At 45.4% G+C, this 17598-nt stretch overlaps 1 protein-coding gene across 1 annotated transcript in view; it reads left to right on the top strand.

Annotated features, from left to right (window-relative positions):
- TKTL1 (transketolase like 1) overlaps positions 1-17598 on the top strand; it is a 24851-nt gene that overhangs the window by 4418 nt on the left and 2835 nt on the right. Inside the window, exons 2-10 of the mRNA XM_059385797.1 lie at positions 755-872; positions 4280-4377; positions 5723-5914; positions 5998-6125; positions 7322-7515; positions 11549-11713; positions 12216-12372; positions 13482-13612; positions 15513-15596. Of these exons, the coding sequence (XP_059241780.1) occupies positions 755-872; positions 4280-4377; positions 5723-5914; positions 5998-6125; positions 7322-7515; positions 11549-11713; positions 12216-12372; positions 13482-13612; positions 15513-15596 (1267 nt within the window). The remainder of the gene's footprint in view (positions 1-754; positions 873-4279; positions 4378-5722; positions 5915-5997; positions 6126-7321; positions 7516-11548; positions 11714-12215; positions 12373-13481; positions 13613-15512; positions 15597-17598) is intronic.

Here is a 17598-nt window from a genome sequence, read left to right as displayed (position 1 = left end):
CCCGGTCTCTCTCTGACAATAAAGTCTTTTTTTAGAAAGTATTTTTGTTTGATGTAGTCCCACTTGTTTTTTATTGCATTCCTTGTGTTTTAGTTATCCTATCCCCCAAAAAAGTCAGTATGAGGACCCATGTCCAGGTTTTTTCCTGCTTTCTTCTAGGCATCTGATGGTTTCTGGTCTTACATTTAAGTCTTAATTTATTTCAAGTTAATTTCTGTGAGTGGTGTAAGGTAGGATTTCTATTTTTATGTTTCCACATGTGACTATCCAGTTTTCCCAGCACCATTTATTGAAGAGACTGCTCTTTCTCCATTGAGTATTCTTGGCTCCTTTATCAAATATTAGTTTTTCATGTACGCATGGGTTTATTTCTGCTTTATGGTGTTTTTACTTAATGATATCACAGATAAACTCAAATAGATTAAAGAATACTCAAGTGCTTACGGAGTCAGTAGGTGAACTTGCCCCAAGTATACAGGTGCTCCATTGATAGAGGGGGGTAGTCTTGAAGATCTTTCTCTCCACGGGGAGAGGTTATGAGGTTACTGGGCCTTAACAGCATCCTTAAAAGTCATGAACTTGGGAGGCAGTCGCCCTGAATCCCTTTTCCTTGACTGGATTCTTCGATGCCTGGGAGAAATGACTGCTGCTTCCAGTCTGAGGAGTCTCTGTACTAAAAGGTCTCCTCCTGTTACCGTGTCCCTGGTGAGTCACTTACCTGTGAGAAATGACCTGTGCTGTGTCTGTCTTTAAGCCACCCCACATCATGCAGCAGTGCTGCCGAGATCATGTCCGTGCTGTTCTTCCACATCATGAGATACAAACAGGAGGATCCAGAGAATGCAGACAATGATCGTTTCATCCTCTCCAAGGTAAGCCAGCACAGGAGCCCAGGGCCTGTTCAGATGCTTACTTTTTAAAAATCATTTTAAAAGCTACTGTATGGCAACAAGGCCTGAAATGGGCTCTGTTTATATTTTTGGTTCTTCCTTCTTTGCCTCATGTCTTAGTCCGTTTAGTCTGCTATAACAAAATAACCACAGATTGGGTGGCTTATAAACAATAGAAATTTATTTCTAACAGTTTTTGGAGGCTGAAAGCCCAAGGTCAGGGTCACATGGTAACATTCTGGTGAGGGTCTTCTTCCTGGTTGCAGATTTATTATTATATTCTCACATAGCAAAAGGGGAAGTAATCTATCTAGGGCCTCTCTTTTATAAGGGTTCTAATCTCATCTGTGGGGTTCTGCCCTTGTGACATAATCACTACCCAAAGCTCCCCTACCTCCTAATACCATCACCTTGGGCTTTGGGTTTTCAACATACAGGTTTTGGGGGGCACAGATATTCAGACCATAGCATCTCACAAAGATCTAAAAAGTGTTCCAGCAAGGATTACAGTGGTGGGAAGGATGACTTAATGGCAACTGGCTCCACTTCTTTTCCATCTTTGGTGCCCTGCCTTATCCCACCTAGCACCAAAGCCCCCCTTGACCTATCATGCTCTAATACTTTGCCACCTGGATAGAGGTGGGCAGCAGTGGATCTGACTTACTTGAGCCTCAAGGAAAATTGAGCTTAATTTGGGGAGAGATCATCCACTTGTCAATTATGTTTATTTTCCCTATCTGTGGATCTGATCTGATAGTATGGGGGTCTTTCTCATTACACTAAGTATAATACCAGGTACTTCATGATTTGGGGGAACGGGAAAGAGGAGTAATTTAAAAGCAAGGTCAACCTAGCAGAACATGCAGTTCTTTTGATGCTATCTGAAAGTTTGCTGTGTCCTAAGCAAAATGTTTAAAATTCAATTGGTACAGCACCATGTACAAACAGAAACCCCATATGTGGGCAGTGGGAATTAGTTTAAAGAATAAAGACAGGTGTTTAGGTGGCTCAGTCAGTTGAGTGTCTGACTCTTGATCTCAACTCAGGTCTTGATCTCATGGTCGTGAGTTCAAACCTGATAATCGGCTCCACACTGGACATGGAGCCTACTTAAAAAAGAATAAAGTCAGAAGATGGGTGTGAGTGGAGTATCTGGGGTCATAATTTTGGCCATGTCTTGGGGTCTGAAACGTAATCTCAAATGAGGTTTGGCAAAAAAATAAACTAAAATTTGTGAGTGTGTGTGTAGAAAGATGATGATGAAGCAAAAATGGCCCATTGGCAGTGAATCAAGGTGAAGAGTATATGGACTTCATTGTGTTATTCTCAAAACTTTTCTATAAGCTTGACCTTCCTTCACAATAAAATGCAAACAAATGAAGATGTACAAACACATTATGAACATTCAGATTCCTGGTTTAAAAAGTCAGATGGCTAGAGTATCACATAACTGCTGCTATCGTGTTCACAGTCATTGGCCTGAGCAGTGAAGAGGCTGTCTGGTGTGCAGTAGCAGGCTGGGCACGGTGTAGCTGTCAGAATGTAAATGCTCATCAGATTGAAGAAACAGAATTAGGAGGAAGGGGAAAGCATATAGCATAGTCCACCTTGGCATTGGCTGAGAATGGACTAAGTGGACTTGCTACAGCAAAGGAGCTGAGGTCCTCACAGCTGGGGCATGAACGTGCAGTGCAGTGCAGACAACTGTGGTAGGCCCACCGTTATGGCCTAGCAGTATCAGGATTGCTGGCTGTGAATCACTGTGGAAGCTTGCGGGGAGGGTCTTGTGTTTCCACCAATCCCCACCACTAGGCCTTTGCTTTTGTTTTAATGGCTGTGGTTTTCTTCAGTCAAGCAGGCAGGGTAGAAACCAAAAAAAAGGCCTTTTAAAAACTTGTTCTTCAAGCATACTTTGTGCCAGAACAAAGGTGAGAAATCCCACCTGAGGAGGAAGTCTTTCTGAGTGCACACAGTACCTCATATGCGTTTTTATTCTAGCTCTTGTCCCCCCTAAAGTTTGAGTGTATCCCTCTACACCCAGCATAAGGATTCTTACGGAAGAAAAGGGAGCCCATGTGGGAGTACTTTCATGGTGCCAGGTATGGTGCAGGTGCCTGCCAGTTTTCTCAATCAGTCCTATAGCCCCCTGCTGCCTGACAGGGGTTCTTCATTGTACCCAAAAAATGAAGAAGCCTTGAAGAAGTGGGCTCCCTGTTCGCTTTAAAGCCAGAGAGAAGCAGAGTGGGTCTGAGTGCAGAGCCCAGACTCAGTCCAAGGGCACACAGACAACTGGGGGCCAGACCTTATGGGAGTAACACTAGGAACCATCGGGTGGAAGACAGAGCTTCAGTGGGAGGGTTCTGCTGGGCTAAGGATACAGAACAGAGAGGGAGTCTCTAGGGGCACAAAGCATGTGAAGAAAAGCTGGAGAAGATTAAGAACCCCGGGAGGAGCCGGAGAGATAGGGTGGAGCAGGACGGGGAGGGATGAGACTAACAAGTCCCTTTGGCCCGTCTTTGGTAGCAACAACAACCTAATGATTTGCTTGAATGGAGCTGACTCTTGCATTGTGAGAAGGGTGAAACAAGAAACCTAGATAATCAGCACGTCAGATGGAGGCGGAGTGGACAGGCTGGTGCAGGAACTTGGGCTCTGATTGGCAGGAGTTGGAGAGACCTTGGACCAGTCTCCGCAGGGTGGTGGGCAGAAAAGGTCTAACAGGCTCCCCCTGGTGGCTGTGTTGAGAATAGCTCGGGGGGGGGGGAGTTTGGAGGTCACTGCAGTGACAAAGTCAAAAGATGTGGCCAGTTCAAGGTGGTGGCAGGGGAAGCACTGAATAAGTTCAGTGTTTCTTTGGAAGCTTGGGACCTTTGGCACCGCCCTGTGGCACCCAGAGGGTATTTGTGCGTAGGCACAGGAGGAGGGGAGAGGAAGAGTAGTGGTGTAGTGATTCATTTCTGACATTTCTAGATGACCACTTCTGAAATCTCATTTGACCTGAGGTTTTACAAACCAGGGAAATTGCAATCTTCTTCAGTGTTTTTGGTTTCTATTTAAGAACCCACATTCTCCAAAAAGATTGAACATCTGGTTTGTTCATGATTAGATAAAAGACCTTATGAAAAATGGCAAGGCTCGTGCTTATGTTTTCTGCTTTGCTCCTGGGCTCTGTTGAGGCTACTGTGTGTAGAGAAATTGTCAGTCTGGATGTCCTCACAGGTCCAGTTGACTTGGATTTACAGTGACCCCCCCCCCCCGTCTTGGTGATGTTGATCTGAGACTTGGGGTGCCTGTAAGTGTAGGAAAGAGTTAGATACCCTAAAGTGTGGGAGGGGCCATTCCAAAGAACAGCCTGTGCGTCTAGGTTCATTTGATCCCTTCTTTTACAGAGGCTGTCGTTTGTTGATGTGGCAACTGGATGGCTCGGGCAAGGACTGGGGGCCGCTTGCGGGATGGCATATACTGGCAAGTACTTTGACAGAGCAAGGTGAGGCACTTACCCAGCAACTGCTTACCTGGCTCCACCCCATTCCTCAGGCACCTTGGCTTTATTTATGGCTTACTAGTTTGGGAAGTTAATAATTGTTTTGAAAGTTCAGACTACCAAATGTTCAAGCAGAAAAGAAATCATGTTTCTGTAAACTGTTCTAGCTTCTCTGGTTAGGTTCTGCAGTATAGAAACTGGTTTACTTCTATTATTTTCCAAGAACGATCGCTTTCTGTTTTTCATCTCTCCGTGAGCTTCATTATACAGTGACTAGCTGGTGCACTTGCACAGGGGACACATACGGTAATAATCAAAGGGCTCAGGCGCCTGGTGGCCCAGTGGGTTAAGCCTCTGCCTTTGGCTCAGGTCATGATCTCATGATCCTGGTCATGATCTCAGGGTCCTGAGATCGAGCCCTACATCAGGCTCTCTGCTCAGTGGGGAGCCTGTTCCCCCTGACCCCTGCTTGCCTGTCTGCCTGCTTGTGATCTCTCTCTCTGTCAAATAAATAAATAAAAATCTTTTAAAGAAATAATAAAATTTTTTTTAAATAATCAAAAGAGTTCTTTTTCTACAGGGCCTCTTTCATCTCTCATGACTGCCTCTATTAGTCCCTATTCTGTGGTTTAATCAATTTTTTTAAATTTTGAAGCATTTTTGTGGGGCATGGGTTGTATTTTATTGGTATTAACATTTTTGTTTTTGTTGAGGGGAAAATTTACTATTTACAACAGAATATACGCTCCTGAAGCAGACTGTTTTGATTGTTACGATTGTCGTAAATAAATTTGTAAGAACAGAAATAGAAGACGGTAATGCTTAAAATGAAGCTTACTGAGAAATTATATATAAAATGTCATTTTGGGTGTTTAAGGGGACTGTTTACTCCCCATCCCCTCTTGTTTGTGGATCGCAGAGAAGTGGCGGAAAGATGTTAGAATGAGAAAACTTGCCAAAGTTGAAGTCCATCATATGAGGTCCAAATTTTTTTTTAAGATTTTTATTTATTTATTTGACAGGCAGAGGTCACAAGTAGGCAGAGAGGCAGGCAGATAGAGAGGAAGGGAAGCAGGCTCCCTGGTGAGCAGAGAGCCCGATGTGGGACTCGATCCCAGGACCCTGAGATCATGACCCAAGCCGAAGGCAGCGGCTTAACCCACTGAGCCACCCAGGTGCCCTGGTCCAAATTATTAAAGCTGTGTTTCCGTAACTGTCCAGTTTGGACAGAATTGACAATGTGAAGCAACTATTTGTTCCTTTGTTTCCCTCCACGATATCTATTTGCCTGAGTGACCCAGAAGATCGCTGAGCACAGTCTTTCTTAACATTTCTTGGCTTGCCCCAGCTACCGCGTGTTCTGCCTCATGGGAGATGGCGAGTCCTCTGAAGGCTCCGTCTGGGAGGCGTTGGCTTTTGCTTCCCACTACAATCTGGACAATCTTGTGGCCGTCTTCGACGTGAACCGCCTGGGCCACAGTGGCGCCCTGCCCCTCGAGCATTGCATAGAAGTCTATCAGAAGCGCTGTGAAGCCTTTGGGTAACTGTGTCCTATTTTATGCCACCTTCTTTCTGCCCAGTCCCCCATTCACCTTGTAACCTGGCCTTCTCCTGGGTTGGCAGGTGGAATACTTACGTGGTGGACGGCCGCGATGTGGAGGCGCTGTGCCAGGTGTTCTGGCAGGCGAGTCAGGTGAAGAACAAGCCCACTGCTGTGGTTGCCAAGACCTTCAAGGGCCGGGGCATTCCAAGTAAGCAAATGTTTCTTTTCTGCTCAGGGTTATTAAAAACATCTGTGTGCATAGCAATGTGGCAGAAGGAGGCTCATGATGGCAAGGCAGGCCAACTGGCTTAGTGTTCAGTGATGATACCTGTAATATGTGCTGGAGGCTCTTGCTTCCCTTGGCCCTTATAGGTAGCAGGACTGATTAGGGTCAGAGGGGAAGCCCAGATGCCCAGTGCAAGAGCAATGATTTTTTGTGTGCCGGAGGGAGTGGCTAGGAGGGCGTCCATCAGAGAACTGGTAGAGAGTGATCCACACAGAAGTGCAGTGTGAGAAAGAGCGCTACCGTGCACATAAACAGACAAGCCAATAAGGGCCTGCATATGTGCAGGCACCATCGCCTGTGCCCATGCTGTCTTGGAGGACACATAGGGAACTAGAGAAGCAGCACCTGTGGAACTGAGGGTCAGGGAAGGAAGGGCATTTTGAAAGTCTTAAATTCTTGCAGATTTCAAAGCCGACACCTGAACTTACTCAAGTATAAAGAGTTGCAAAGGGTGTGTGGTTGCTCCATGTTTTCATCAGTGCTTTAGAATAAAACTGTTCTGTGACTCCCCTAAGACACAGTCTTAACTATGGTTCCCCAGTTCAGTGAATGATCACTGAACCAATTTGCTCCTGGGAGAATTCTGGGTATTCTCTTTGCCTTCACCTCTCCCCTATGGGCCCCTACATGGAAATCCGGCCTGTCATCAGTTCTAATGGCTTCTGCTCCTACAGTAAGTGTATCTCAGTCCTGTTCCCTGCTATGTCCTATGCTCAGACCTGTCTTTCACTCCTTAATTATAGTCTCCCCAGGCCAGTCTCCACGTGACCACTGTGGCAATCTTTATACATTTAAGAACAGTCACCTCCCCTCTCCCAATTCTTCTGTGTTTTCCTGTCTTGCTTCTGACAAAACCCAAACTCTTCATACCCACAGGATCTTCCAAGGTCCGCCCTGCCTGTCTCTCCAGCCTCATCTCCCGACTCTCTTCCCTCCATTCACCAGTATGTGGGCCAGAGGCCTCCCTCGAGAGCTGCTGGGATGTTTCAGGCTGTCCTGTGGGGCTGCAGTAACAGCTCAGGCTCCCTTTTTGTCAGGTTTTTGCTCCTGTGAGTCTGTGGTGGACAGACACTCAATTACTTATACTTAAGGAATGAATGTCTTTTATTGGGTTGCAGGTGTTGAAGACGCAGAAAATTGGCATGGAAAGCCAATGCCAAAGGAAAGAGCTGATGCAATTATCAAACTAATTGAGAGCCAGATACAGACTAACAAGAATCTTGACCCAAAACCCCCTATTGAAGACTCGCCTCAAGTTAACATCACGGATATAGAGATGAGCTCTCCGCCTGCTTACAAAGTCGGCGAGCAGGTAGGCAAACTATATTGTTCTCACTTTTTTAAAATACATGACCGGACTCTTCATGTATTCTCATCTCCGTGGATGAACCAGTTATTAGATTGCATTACATGTAACTTAAAGGTTATAAGTAATAAAGGTGGTTTTAGTATCTTTTACTATTTTTTAAAATTTATTTGATAGCGAGATCACAAGCAGGCAGGGAGGCAAGCAGAGAGAGAGGGGGAAGCAGGCTCCCCGCTGAGCAGAGAGCCTGATGTGGGGCTCGATTCCAGGACCCTGAGACCATGACCTGAGCCAAAGGCAGAGGCCTAACCCACCGAGCCACCCAGGCGCCCCATCTTTTATTATTTTTTTAAAGATTTTACTTATTTTTGAGAGAGCGCAAGCAATCATGAATGGGAGGGAGGGGGCAGAGGAAGAAGCAGACTCCCCACTGAGCAGAGCAGGGAGGCCAATGCAGGGAGCCCAGCGTGGGACTCGATCCCAGGACCCCAGGATCATGACCTGAGCCAAAGGCAGACGGTCAATGGACTGAGCCACCCAGGTACTCTTTTAGTATATCTGATATTTAATTCTTTCATTTCAAACTTAGGTCTGAATTTTCTTACTAGAAAATGTACTAGTACCTAGTACTTAATAATACTAGGTATTTACTAGTACCTAGTACTGCACAGCTTTTGCTTGCAAAATTCAGTTTGTGGTCTTGGCAGTCTTAGGAGCTTGAAACTGCCACTGTTTTGTGTCTGGTCTAAGGGTGGGGACCTGGCTGGTCCAAGTTTGTTTTTTTTTTAAGATTTTTATTTATTTATTTGATAGATCACAAGTAGGCAGAGAGAGGAAGGGACGCAGGCTCCCCACTGAGCAGAGAGCCTGACGTGGGGCTCCATCCCAGGACCCTGGGATCATGACCTGAGCCGAAGGCAGAGGCTTAACCCACTGAGCCACCCAGGCACCCCTGGGTCAAGTTTTTAAATTTACTCCCTAGATTAACAGAAGTAGGTCAATTAATCAAAGAGGAATGCAAAAAGGAAACAAATTAGGCATGAAACCCTGACCATAAAGCCTTTTGCCATGTTTTTATATCCTGCCTTTTGGTATAATACAAAAATAGGCAGTGTCTTCAGGACCTAAGGAAACAAGGTGATGAGCCCAAGAGGAAGGAAATATTTTCTAATCCTTTTTTCTTTTCTTTCTTTATTTGGAGACATTTATAGTGTTGCTTGTGTTTTCTTGGTCTGGTAATATGGGTTAAAACAAATGAATTTTGACAACTCAAGAAATTAGAAAGCAAATTAAAAAGCAGAAGAAAGGTGTTGATCAGGAAAAAGCACATATTAATGAAGGACACTTTGGCAACACTTTAACTGTTCACACACTTCGAACCAATAGTACAACTCACAGGAATTTATCCTACAGAAGTATGCAGATGTGTCTCTAAGAATGAATGTCGTTGGTTGGAACTAGAGGGTATTATTACGCTCAGTGAAATAAGTCAATCAGAGATTGACTATTAACTATGATCTCACAGATAAGTGGAATTTGAGGGTCAAGGCAGAGGATCGTAGGAAAAGAGAGGAAAAAATGAAACGAGGAAACCAGAGAGACCCTTAATCCCAGGAAACAAACTGAGGGTTGTTGGAGTGGAGGGGGGGTAGGAGGGATGGGGTGGCTCGGGGATGGACATTGGGGAGGGCATGTGCTATGATGAGCGCTGTGCGGGGGAAAAAAAAGAATGAAGATTGCAGCTTTGAATGCTGATGAAACGGAAATGACCCAGCTGGAATAGAAGCTAAGAATTTGCCCAAATTACTAAAATTTTTTTAAAAATTTATTTATTAGAGCATGAGCAGGGAGGAGCAAAAGGAGAGGAAGGGGAGAGGCAGACTCCCCGCTAAACAGGGAACACCCCCCCATCGTGACCCTGAGCCATAAGCAGACACATAACTGATTGAGCCACCCAGATGCCCTATTATTAAAATTTTTTTAAAGTTGTAAAGCAGGGGCACTTGGGTGGCTCAGTAGGGTAAGCCTCTGCCTTCAGCTCAGGTCGTGATCCCAGGATCCTGGAATCGAGCCCCGCATCGGGCTTAGTGGGAAGCCTGCTTCTCCCTCTCACACTCCCCCTGCTTGTGTTCCCTCTCTCGCTGTGTCTCTCTCTGTCAGATAAATAAATAAAATCTTTAAAGTAAAGTAAAGCACCGTAGAGTATAATTCTCTTTTTGTGTAGAAAATCTTAAAAGGAGGCATCATAGAGGCACCTGGGTGGTCAACAGATATTTGTTCATAGACCATTCCCAACAAGATGCTGCACAGACTCATTTCTGTCAACCTCTGGACAGGGTACTGGATGGCTAGGGGACAAGAGATCAGGGAGAAGATGGTCACTTTGCTCCATAGCCTTTCAGAACTTGAATTTTGTACTGTCTACATGAATTGTTTATTTTTAAAAATAGGGACACCTGGGTGGCTCAATTTGTTAAGCATCTGACTCCTGGTTTCGGCTCAGATCATGATCTCAGAGATGTGAGATCAAGCCCCACATCAGGTTCTGAGCTGGGCATGGAGCCTACTAGAGATTTTCTCTCTCTCTTTCCCTCTGCCCTTCCTGCCCCTCCAAAAAACATTAAGTGTTCAGACGAATGAAAAAAAAAAAAAGACAAGCAAACTTTTTTTTTTTAAATAATAGCTTTATTGGGGTGCCTGGGTGGCTCAGTGGGTTAAGCCTCTGCCTTTGGCTCAGGTCATGATCCCAGAATCCTGGAATCGAGCCCCACATCAGGCTTTCTGCTCAGCAGGGAGCCCTCCTCCCCCTCTCTCTCTGCCTGCCTCTCTGCCTACTTGTGATCTCTGTCAAATAAATAAAATCTTTTAAAAAAATAATAGCTTTATTGAGAAATGACTCCCTATATTACAATCATCCATTTGAAGTGTATAGTTTAATGGTTTTAAGCATATAAACAGAATCCTGAAACTATCACCACACTGAATCTTAGAGCATTTCCATCATCCCTGGAAGAACCTCCCCCCACCAGGGTGCCTGGGTGGCTCAGTCTATTAAGCATCTGCCTTGGGCTCAGGTCATGATCCTGGGATCCAATCCCGAATTGGGCTCCCTGCTCAGTGGGGAGCCTGCTACTCCCTCTCCCTCTGACCGTCTCCCCCCAAATCGTGCTTGCTTGCTCTCTCAGATAAATTAAAAAAAAAAAAACTCACACTCATTAGCAGTCATTGTCCATTCCATCCAGGCCCAGAAAGTACTCATCTACATTTTGTTTCTGTAGTTGCTTGTTCTGGATATTTCCTATAAAGAGTGTCATACAATATGTTAACTTTTTGTCTGATTTCTTTGTCTTAGCACAGTGTTCTCAAGGTCTATCCTTGTGGCATGTACAGTGTTCTATGAATATACCATACATTTTGTTTACCTTTTCAATCCTTGATGGATGTTTGTGTTGTTTTTACCTTTTGGCTGTTGTGAATACTGCTGCTTTGAACATTTGTGTGCAAGTTTTTGCTGAGATACATTTTTCTCTTGGGTATATACTTGGGAGTAGAACTGCTGGGTCACGTGGTAATTCTCTGTTTAACATTTTGAGGAAGTGCCAACCTTGATTTCTAATAGAAAAATGCAATAATGTGACAATGTCCCCTAAATCAATTCATAAATCCAGTCCAATGTCAAATAATATGCTAATGGAATTTTTTATTACTGGTATCATGATTCTAAAGTTTTACATTTTATTTTTTTGCAGTTAGCCTTACCAGTTTTATAGTTTAAAAAGTCAACAGGCATTTGCATTTGGTGACATTTAAGTTTTTTGGTAAACTATATGAATGGGGCAGAAGAATAAGTTTACTTTTGAGAATTGATACCCAGTGAGTCAAGTATGGATTTAAGATGGGCTAGCAACCCATTTTTAAAACCCTAAAGAAGATTATTGGTAAATCACCAATTTGTTTCTAAGACAGAAGACAACTGGTAATCCACAAAACTTCACCTTCCTTCTAAATTTGCTCTAAGAAACTCCACTGACTTTTCCAGATAGCTACTCGGAGAGCATGTGGTTTGGCTCTGGCCAAGCTGGGCCATGCAAATGATAGAGTCATTGTGCTGGATGGTGACACCAAGAACTCCACCTTCTCAGACATATTCAAGAGAGAACACCCTGAGCGCTTCATTGAATGTTTCATCGCCGAGCAGAACATGGTGCGTGTGCTGTGGGTGTCCCTCTTGGGTCTTCTCACTGACAGTGGCCTGCTGGGCACAGGAGGCAAGCCCCATATTATGGTTCTTCTTTCCACTTAAAAAAGCAAAGGAACTAGAGAAAAAATGTCTCTGAGGAAACAAGTAGAGAGTAGCCAGGCAATTTGTGGGGTGCCTTATGGGACCACTAGGAAGGGCATAGTAGACAGAACCATCTCCAGGTATACTGAGGGCAGCAGGCCAAGAGTCACAGCCATGACACCAAGGATCTAGGTCCGAAGTATCCCAAGCTTGTCAGCAGCTGTAGGTGCTAGGAAGATCTGTCAGCACAGAGGCAGCATTCCCTCCTGCTACCCGTTGCTTGGAGCCAAGCAGGGACCCCCTTTAGATGGGTGTCCACAGCCAGCTAGCCATGTCCCTGCCTCCGCCAGCCCGCACATTCATTCATGGTGCTTCTCTGGCAGCCGTTCCAGGGCTGTTCTGATTTGTCTCCTTTGCATTGCAGGTGAGCGTGGCACTGGGATGTGCCACCCGTGGTCGGACCGTTGCTTTTGCTAGCACCTTTGCTGCCTTCTTGACCCGAGCATTTGATCAAATTCGCATGGGAGCCATCTCTCAAATCAACATCAATCTTATTGGGTCCCACTGTGGGGTATCCGTTGGTATGTGTTCTCAGTACCCTCCTCTTGATAGCCTTTTTCCTTTACAAAGAAAGATTAGCATGTGAGTGGTTGACCTGTCAATGTACTTGGAGGTTCCATAATGTTTGATTATTTCTGATCTGTCTTTTTTCCTGCCATGTTGTATTTTAAAAGTTCCAGACACTCTGGGTTACTTTTGAGAGGAATTCTTGGTGTTACCGTAAAGTGCCCACTCTTTCAGTCATTGAGAAACAACGATCAGACTTTCTTTCTGCTCTTAGTGTGGTGCCCTTTGTCTAAGCGGGGACAAGCAGCATGAGTCCAGGAAGTGAGGAGCACAGATCGCCAGGGCTTTCTGCCTAGGCTGAGCTGTCTGGTCAGATGGAAATGGAAGCCTCGAAGAGTGGGATACAGAGGAGTGGGGCTGAGGGAAATCCAGCTCTGGGGCATTAACCTGGCAGGACAGGCTAGATGGAAGCAAGGAGAAACAGGGGGTCGGAAAAGGATTGAGATTTGGTATGTATTAGCAGTAGATAGAAAGTGAGGGTTACTCCGTGAGAGTCTGAAGAAAGAGGTCAACATGGCTGATAGGTGGAGGAGTGCAAAATTGCACCAAAAGGTTTTTTTTAAAATGGTCTCCAGTAATTTCTTGCTTGAGAGACATCAGGAGATTGTGTTCATGAATGACAAAAATGACAAGAAAGATGAGGTGCCTGGTGTGCCTGTGGTGGCGTAGGTCCTCAGGGTAGATGTGACAGTTCGTGTACACTGCTAGAATGCTGGAGGGGAACAGTGCACTTTGGGAGTCCTCTCTGGGACTTCCTGGGAGAAGTCTCTCAATGGGCCAGATGGCATGTGCACAGTTGGGGGAGAGTGAGGCCCGCAGCTTTTCAGGACTGAGCCAGGCCCAGAGTCTTTGCCTGGCGCCAGGTGTGTCTAAGTACTAAAATCAGTCAGCTAAGTGACACAGTGGCTCTAGGTCCAACCAGAGGAGCTAGGGTCCTGAGGTTAGATAGTTGTCCCAGGCAAGGCACCGTGCACAGTAATAGTCCTTTCTTAGCTGCAAGAGCTAGGCTGTTGTGGCGTACGTTGGACTTTCTTTTTGCACAGCTGTGGCTTTGCTTTCTCAGGTGAAGATGGGCCCTCCCAGATGGCCCTGGAGGATCTGGCCATGTTCCGATCCATTCCCAACTGCACTGTTTTCTATCCAAGTGACGCCACCTCCACGGAGCATGCTATTCTCCTGGCGGCCAATACCAAGGTATTTTTAAGGGGACATTGGTTCAGGCAGAAAATGCTTTTGGGGTGTGATACTAGTTTGCTACTGATTGTTGCGTTTCTCCCATTTTTATCAGCATACAGATAATAGATATTCATTATGGAAGTTAACATTGGAGGATAAAAAAAAAGAAAACAAGCAATTGGGGGTTCCTGGGGGACTCAGTGGGTTAAAGCCTCTGCCTTATGGCTCAGGTCATGGTCTCAGGGTCCTGGGATCGAGCCCCGCATCAGTCTCTTTGCTCAGCAGGGAGCCTGCTTCCTCCTCTCTCTCTCTCTGCCTGCCTTTCTGCCTACTCTCTCTCTGTCAAATGAATAAAATCTTAAACAAAAAAGAACAATTATTCAAAAGTGATGACACACATAAAACATGAACACAGTCATGTTGTGAAAGTGCAAAACAACGCCAGACAGCATCTGATGGCCCATACGGGCAGGGCTCAGCATGAGAAATGAGGGTGCTCTGGAGGCTCCAAGAAGTGGGGGACTGTCAGCAATGTCACAGGAGTAGGCTCCAGCAGGAAGCTGTCAAATGCTGCTCTTAGATACATCTCATGCTGTCACTACCTTGTGACAACTGGAAAGCTGAAGAGTGGCCAGTGTCTCCACTGCAAACAAACCTCAGAGTCCTCAGACCTGGTCTGCCCTCTGAACATCTTAGAAGGGCATGAGTGTGGATTCTGCCCCACTTGTTCGTCCTCAAGTTTCACACAAGGACAGCAGACACACTCACCCTCATTCCTGTCTAGAACCCAGCTGCAGGGACGACTAGAGACCAGAGTCTGCACTTTCTCATGTGTTCCAGCTGATGGTCACCAGACTCCCATCCTTACCCATCCTCGCACCTACCCATGGCCCTGCAGAGACAGCCCTGGCATGGGTAGGATAGATTATGCAAGTTCCTAAGCATTTCCAGCTCATTAGAGGCCTAGGATTCTTTGGCCTTTTTTTTTTTTTTAAACCTAAGTGGGCTCACACTGTGTGTATTGTTCTGTACTTTTTTACTTACTACATCCTGGAAGTTGCTTCATGACTGTGCATATATAGAGTGATCTCCTCTGTGTGCTGCAAGATTCCATTTCTCGAAAGTTCATAAGAGGCAAAGGCGTGGTGATAGAAATTAGTGGTTGTTTTTCAGGTGGGGAGAGTGGAGAGAGACATGAGGAAACTTTCTGGCAGGTGCAAATGTTATTCATACTCGGGTGATGGTTACATGGTATATGCCTTTGTCAGAATTCGTGGAGTACGGCACTTAAGTAAACTATATCTTGGTAAAAACACTGAATAGAATTGATTTATGATGTGAAGGGATAAACAGAACAAGTATTTCTAAATTAATATGTCCTTTTATAGTATTATAGAAACTCTTCAGACACTTGTATTCATTTATGCGGTATGTGTTCAAGAGTATGCTTACTTACATTTTCTCATTGGTAAAATATTCTTTTTATATTCTAGTGTGTAGGGTATTTCTAAGAATGAAGTATTACTTACAAGTTGTGGTAAAAATGAGTTGCTTAACTTAGCTTTCTGTTAAACGTGAGTCCGTGCTATGGCCTGAATTTGTGTTCTGTGAAGACCGAATAAGTCTGCGTATTTAAGAAAGCTTTCCTACCATTGAATGTGACAGCACAGAGAGTTTGTCGCTGGCGGCATCTGCCTGGGTCCTGCGTAGGCTTTTGCCTGGCTTGGTAGTAATCTGATCCGGTGACGCTGACCTGTTTGCCCGTGGTTGTAGACGCTTATTCTTTACTCCAAAACGTTTGCTTCGTTTTTAGTAAAAAGAACTGTTTAAGCTTCTTTCTTCTCCCCTTTTTAAAACAGGTTTATTAGTTGACATTTAGTTTGATATTTTTTAATGTGGCTCTGGTGTTACGCCCTAGGGGATGTGCTATGTCCGGACCAGCCGACCAGAAACCGCGGTTATTTACGACCCGCAAGAAAGCTTTGCAATCGGACAGGCCAAGGTAAGGCCTTAAAAGCTCTCCAGTGTCTTCCAGTGTCCCTTCGTGTGGAGACAAGTGGTCTGAAGCTAGCACTAGCTATCCCCACAGTGAAGGCTTGATCTGTTCTTCATTTTTGTTTGTTTGTTTTAATTGACCTTTGCCTGCTTTTGCTCAGAAAGGAACATTCTACCACTGTCAGTGGAGGTAAAGTTTTGTCTTCTCCAGATGAATTTCCTTTTTTTTTTTTTTAACTTGTAAGGATAAAGTGGTTAAAACTTAAAGGTACTTGAGTTTTTTGGGTGTAAAAAACAAATAATAGAAACAACTTCAAATTAATAGTAGATGTATGAGATTGGGATTTTACAGATCCAAGTCAAGAATAAAAGGGAAATGAATGGGGTGCCTGGGTGGCTCAGCAGGTTGAACCTCTGCCTTCAGCTCAGGTCATGGTCTCAGGGTCCTGGGAGATAGAGCCCCGCATTAGGCTCTCTACTTGGCAGGGAGCCTGCTTCCCCCTCTCTCTGCCTCCCTCTCTGCTTACTTGTGATCTCTGTCAAATACATAAATAAAATCTTTTTTAAAAAGGAACATGAATGCATTGCCCACGGGCCTGATAAAGGCGCTAGCGTCACTGCTCATTCCCGATCTTCTGTGTTCTCACAGGAGCCCTAGAAGCACAGACTTAGCAGCAGCCCTGAGTTGTAGATGAGAGAGAAGGTGAGCAGCTTAGTCAGGATACACAGTCGTGAGCCGCAAGACCAAAACTCAGACCCAGGCATTGACCTGGCCTCTGTCAGGACCACATGTGCAGAAAACCAGTGGAGTCTGTGGCAAAAATAAGTGGCTCTGCTCCACCACTTGGAGTGGAGGGCTTACAGGTGTTTGGGCATGTTTCCTTCCTGCCTTTTTGAAGGCTGAGCAGGGAGCCTGATATGGAGTTTGATCCCAGGATGCTGGGGTCATGACCCAAGCTGAAGGCAGATGCTTAAGGACTGAACCACCCAGGCACCCCAGTAGCCAGAAGTCATTGTTTCTAGTGCTCAGAATGACTGAGCAGTGATTGGCTTTAGGGCCACAAAAAGCAGGTATATGCAGAACAGTCCATGATGTGCTACTCAGTTGCTGGGCATTATTGAATGAGAAAGCGGCAGTACTCACCTCCAGTGTTAGCTACAGCTTTTGCTGCTCCCCATCCATATTCCCACACTGAAACTCAAGGCCCTCTGTTTGCCTCTGAGGTTGGAGGTGTGGGTGGGGGGGTCTCAGAGACATCATGTGATTTGCAGAGCTTTTTCAAAGCCTGTCTTCTCTTCTCCCTAGTAGTTGCCCCATCCTGACAAAATGGAGTCCGTTTCCAAATGGTAAAGGATGGGAGTGAGAATGTGTCTCGTAACGTGCATGGCATGCATGGGTAATTTGAGAGCTAGGATTTGCAAAGAGGACTTGGGGGGGAGTGTGCATGTTTATATGTATATATATGAAAAGGCTAGGACATTCTCAAAGAATGGGGTGGCTTAGAAGCCCTGAATATTTGTACTGTCAGCAGTGGTTCTTAAGCTACAAGGAAACCTATACAAAGGGCTGAAATGAAGAATTTCAGATGCCTTTGGTTGGGTGGCTTTGGAGTAAATAAAACTCTGAAAAAAGGCTAGGGCCCTATCTTCACTTAGAGAAGAGCAAGCGGTTCAGAGTGTGGGCTTTGATGTCAGACAGGCCTGGCTGCTAGTCTCTAAGCTGGGCGAGTTCCTCCCACTCTGAGATTCATTCTTGCCAGCCACAGAATTAGCCCCCAGTGCACTGGCCTTAAAAAGGGCGCTTGGGCATGCAAGGTCCTTGGCACAGAGCATGTTGCAAATGCCCCCAAATGATCCCCCATTAACTCGTTCATTGTCAGAGTCCAGTCTGTGTAGATGCCCCAACAAAATGTCCCAAGTTGTCCAGGGGTGGTGCCTTTCTAGACCTTCTGCGCTGAGTCTGTGGTCTGCAGCTCGTGGCCCGTACGACTTGCTTCTGTCCTTCTGCC

This window comes from Mustela nigripes, chromosome X (genome assembly GCF_022355385.1).
Source record: "Mustela nigripes isolate SB6536 chromosome X, MUSNIG.SB6536, whole genome shotgun sequence".
NCBI lineage: Eukaryota > Metazoa > Chordata > Mammalia > Carnivora > Mustelidae > Mustela > Mustela nigripes.
This window is presented reverse-complemented; position numbering and strand designations above follow the sequence as displayed.